Raw genomic sequence first — 1,360 nt, 5'->3', positions numbered from 1 at the left:
ATGCAGAAGCAGTAAAGGAGGTGAAAAGTGCAGGGGTAAATCAAAGAGCAAAAGTAGAAAAGAAGATGATAGATAAAGATCAAAATACTGTCACGCTAGAAAAACTGATCCCGTTCTTAGCCTACATTATAAATTGTTCAGAACAAGCGAGGACTAAAACTGAAAAAATTAAAATAATAGTGAAAGCAGCAGTAAGATTCTTTAATGTCACGGATTTATCATGGGAAAGAATTCAGGATGAACTCAGACAAGGAGAGGGATCAGGTGAAAATGAAGCAAATCAAATAGTCATATAATTTTAATATTACAATGGAATGCTAGAAGTCTAATTGCTAATGGTCAAGAGTTTAAAGGTTTTATTAATAGATTAAAGGAGAAACCAGATGTAATTTGTATTCAAGAAACTTGGTTAAAACAAACATTACAGTTTAGTATTAGTGGGTATTCAACTATAAGAAGAGACAGAGGAAATGGAAATGGAGGAGGATGTGCTATATGTATAAAAGAAAAGATAAAATTTATTAAGATACAATTGGACACGGAATTAGAGATTCATGGAATTAAAGTGTGGACAAAAAATGGAAGTATAGAAATTATAAATTATTATAATCCTTGTAAGAAAATAGATAAAGCAAAGATAGAAAATATAATTAAACACAGGGGAAAGAAGCTAATATGGTGTGGGGATTTTAACGCACACAGCACTTTATGGGGTGAGAAAGATGATTATAACGGGGGAATTTTAGAAGGAATAATTGAGGAAAAAGAATTGGTAGTATTAAATAATGGGGAAGGAACTCGGTTGGATATGATTAGTGGTAAGGAATCTGCCATTGATCTCACTCTAGTATCGCAAGGTATGGCAGATAGTTGTAAATGGAAAATAAATAAAAATAGTACAATAGGCAGTGATCATTATCCAATATTTACTGAAGTTGAGATAGATATGGAAAAAGAACAGGTAAACAGTCAAGGAAGATGGAGGTTTAAAGATGCTGATTGGAGGAAATATAAAGATATAAGTGAAAATAGATTGATAAATATAGATATAAATAAATCAATAAACGAATTAAATTTAGAAGTTAGTAAGAGTATTATTGAAGTAGCAAAAGAAGCAATCCCAAAAGGTAAAGGGATTAAAAAGAAAAGAATAGTCCCTTGGTGGAATATAGAATGTACAATGGCAATTAAAGCAAGGAATAAGGCTTTTAAAACACTTAAAAAAGATGCCAGTTTCCAAAACCTAATTAGTTATAAGAGGAAACAAGCAGAAGTCAGGAGGAAGATTAGAAATGCGAAAAAGTTTTATTGGAGTAAATATTGTGAATCATTAGGAAAAACTACAGCATTAGATAGAGTA

General features: G+C 31.2%; 1 protein-coding gene across 1 annotated transcript in view; it reads left to right on the top strand.

Annotated features, from left to right (window-relative positions):
- Positions 1–1,354, top strand: part of LOC106952529 (uncharacterized) — a 4,668-nt gene extending 3,314 nt beyond the window's left edge. Inside the window, exon 2 of the mRNA XM_015040695.1 lies at positions 21–1,354. Within this exon, the coding sequence (XP_014896181.1) occupies positions 21–296 (276 nt within the window). The 3' untranslated portion in view covers positions 297–1,354. The remainder of the gene's footprint in view (positions 1–20) is intronic.
- Positions 1,355–1,360: the final 6 nt, after the last annotated feature.

The sequence above is a fragment of the Poecilia latipinna genome, unplaced genomic scaffold (assembly GCF_001443285.1).
Source record: "Poecilia latipinna isolate Pla-1442-1.1 unplaced genomic scaffold, P_latipinna-1.0 Scaffold522, whole genome shotgun sequence".
Lineage (NCBI taxonomy): Eukaryota > Metazoa > Chordata > Actinopteri > Cyprinodontiformes > Poeciliidae > Poecilia > Poecilia latipinna.
The sequence above is the reverse complement of the archived record's forward strand: the minus strand, read 5'-3'. Positions and strand labels throughout refer to the sequence as shown.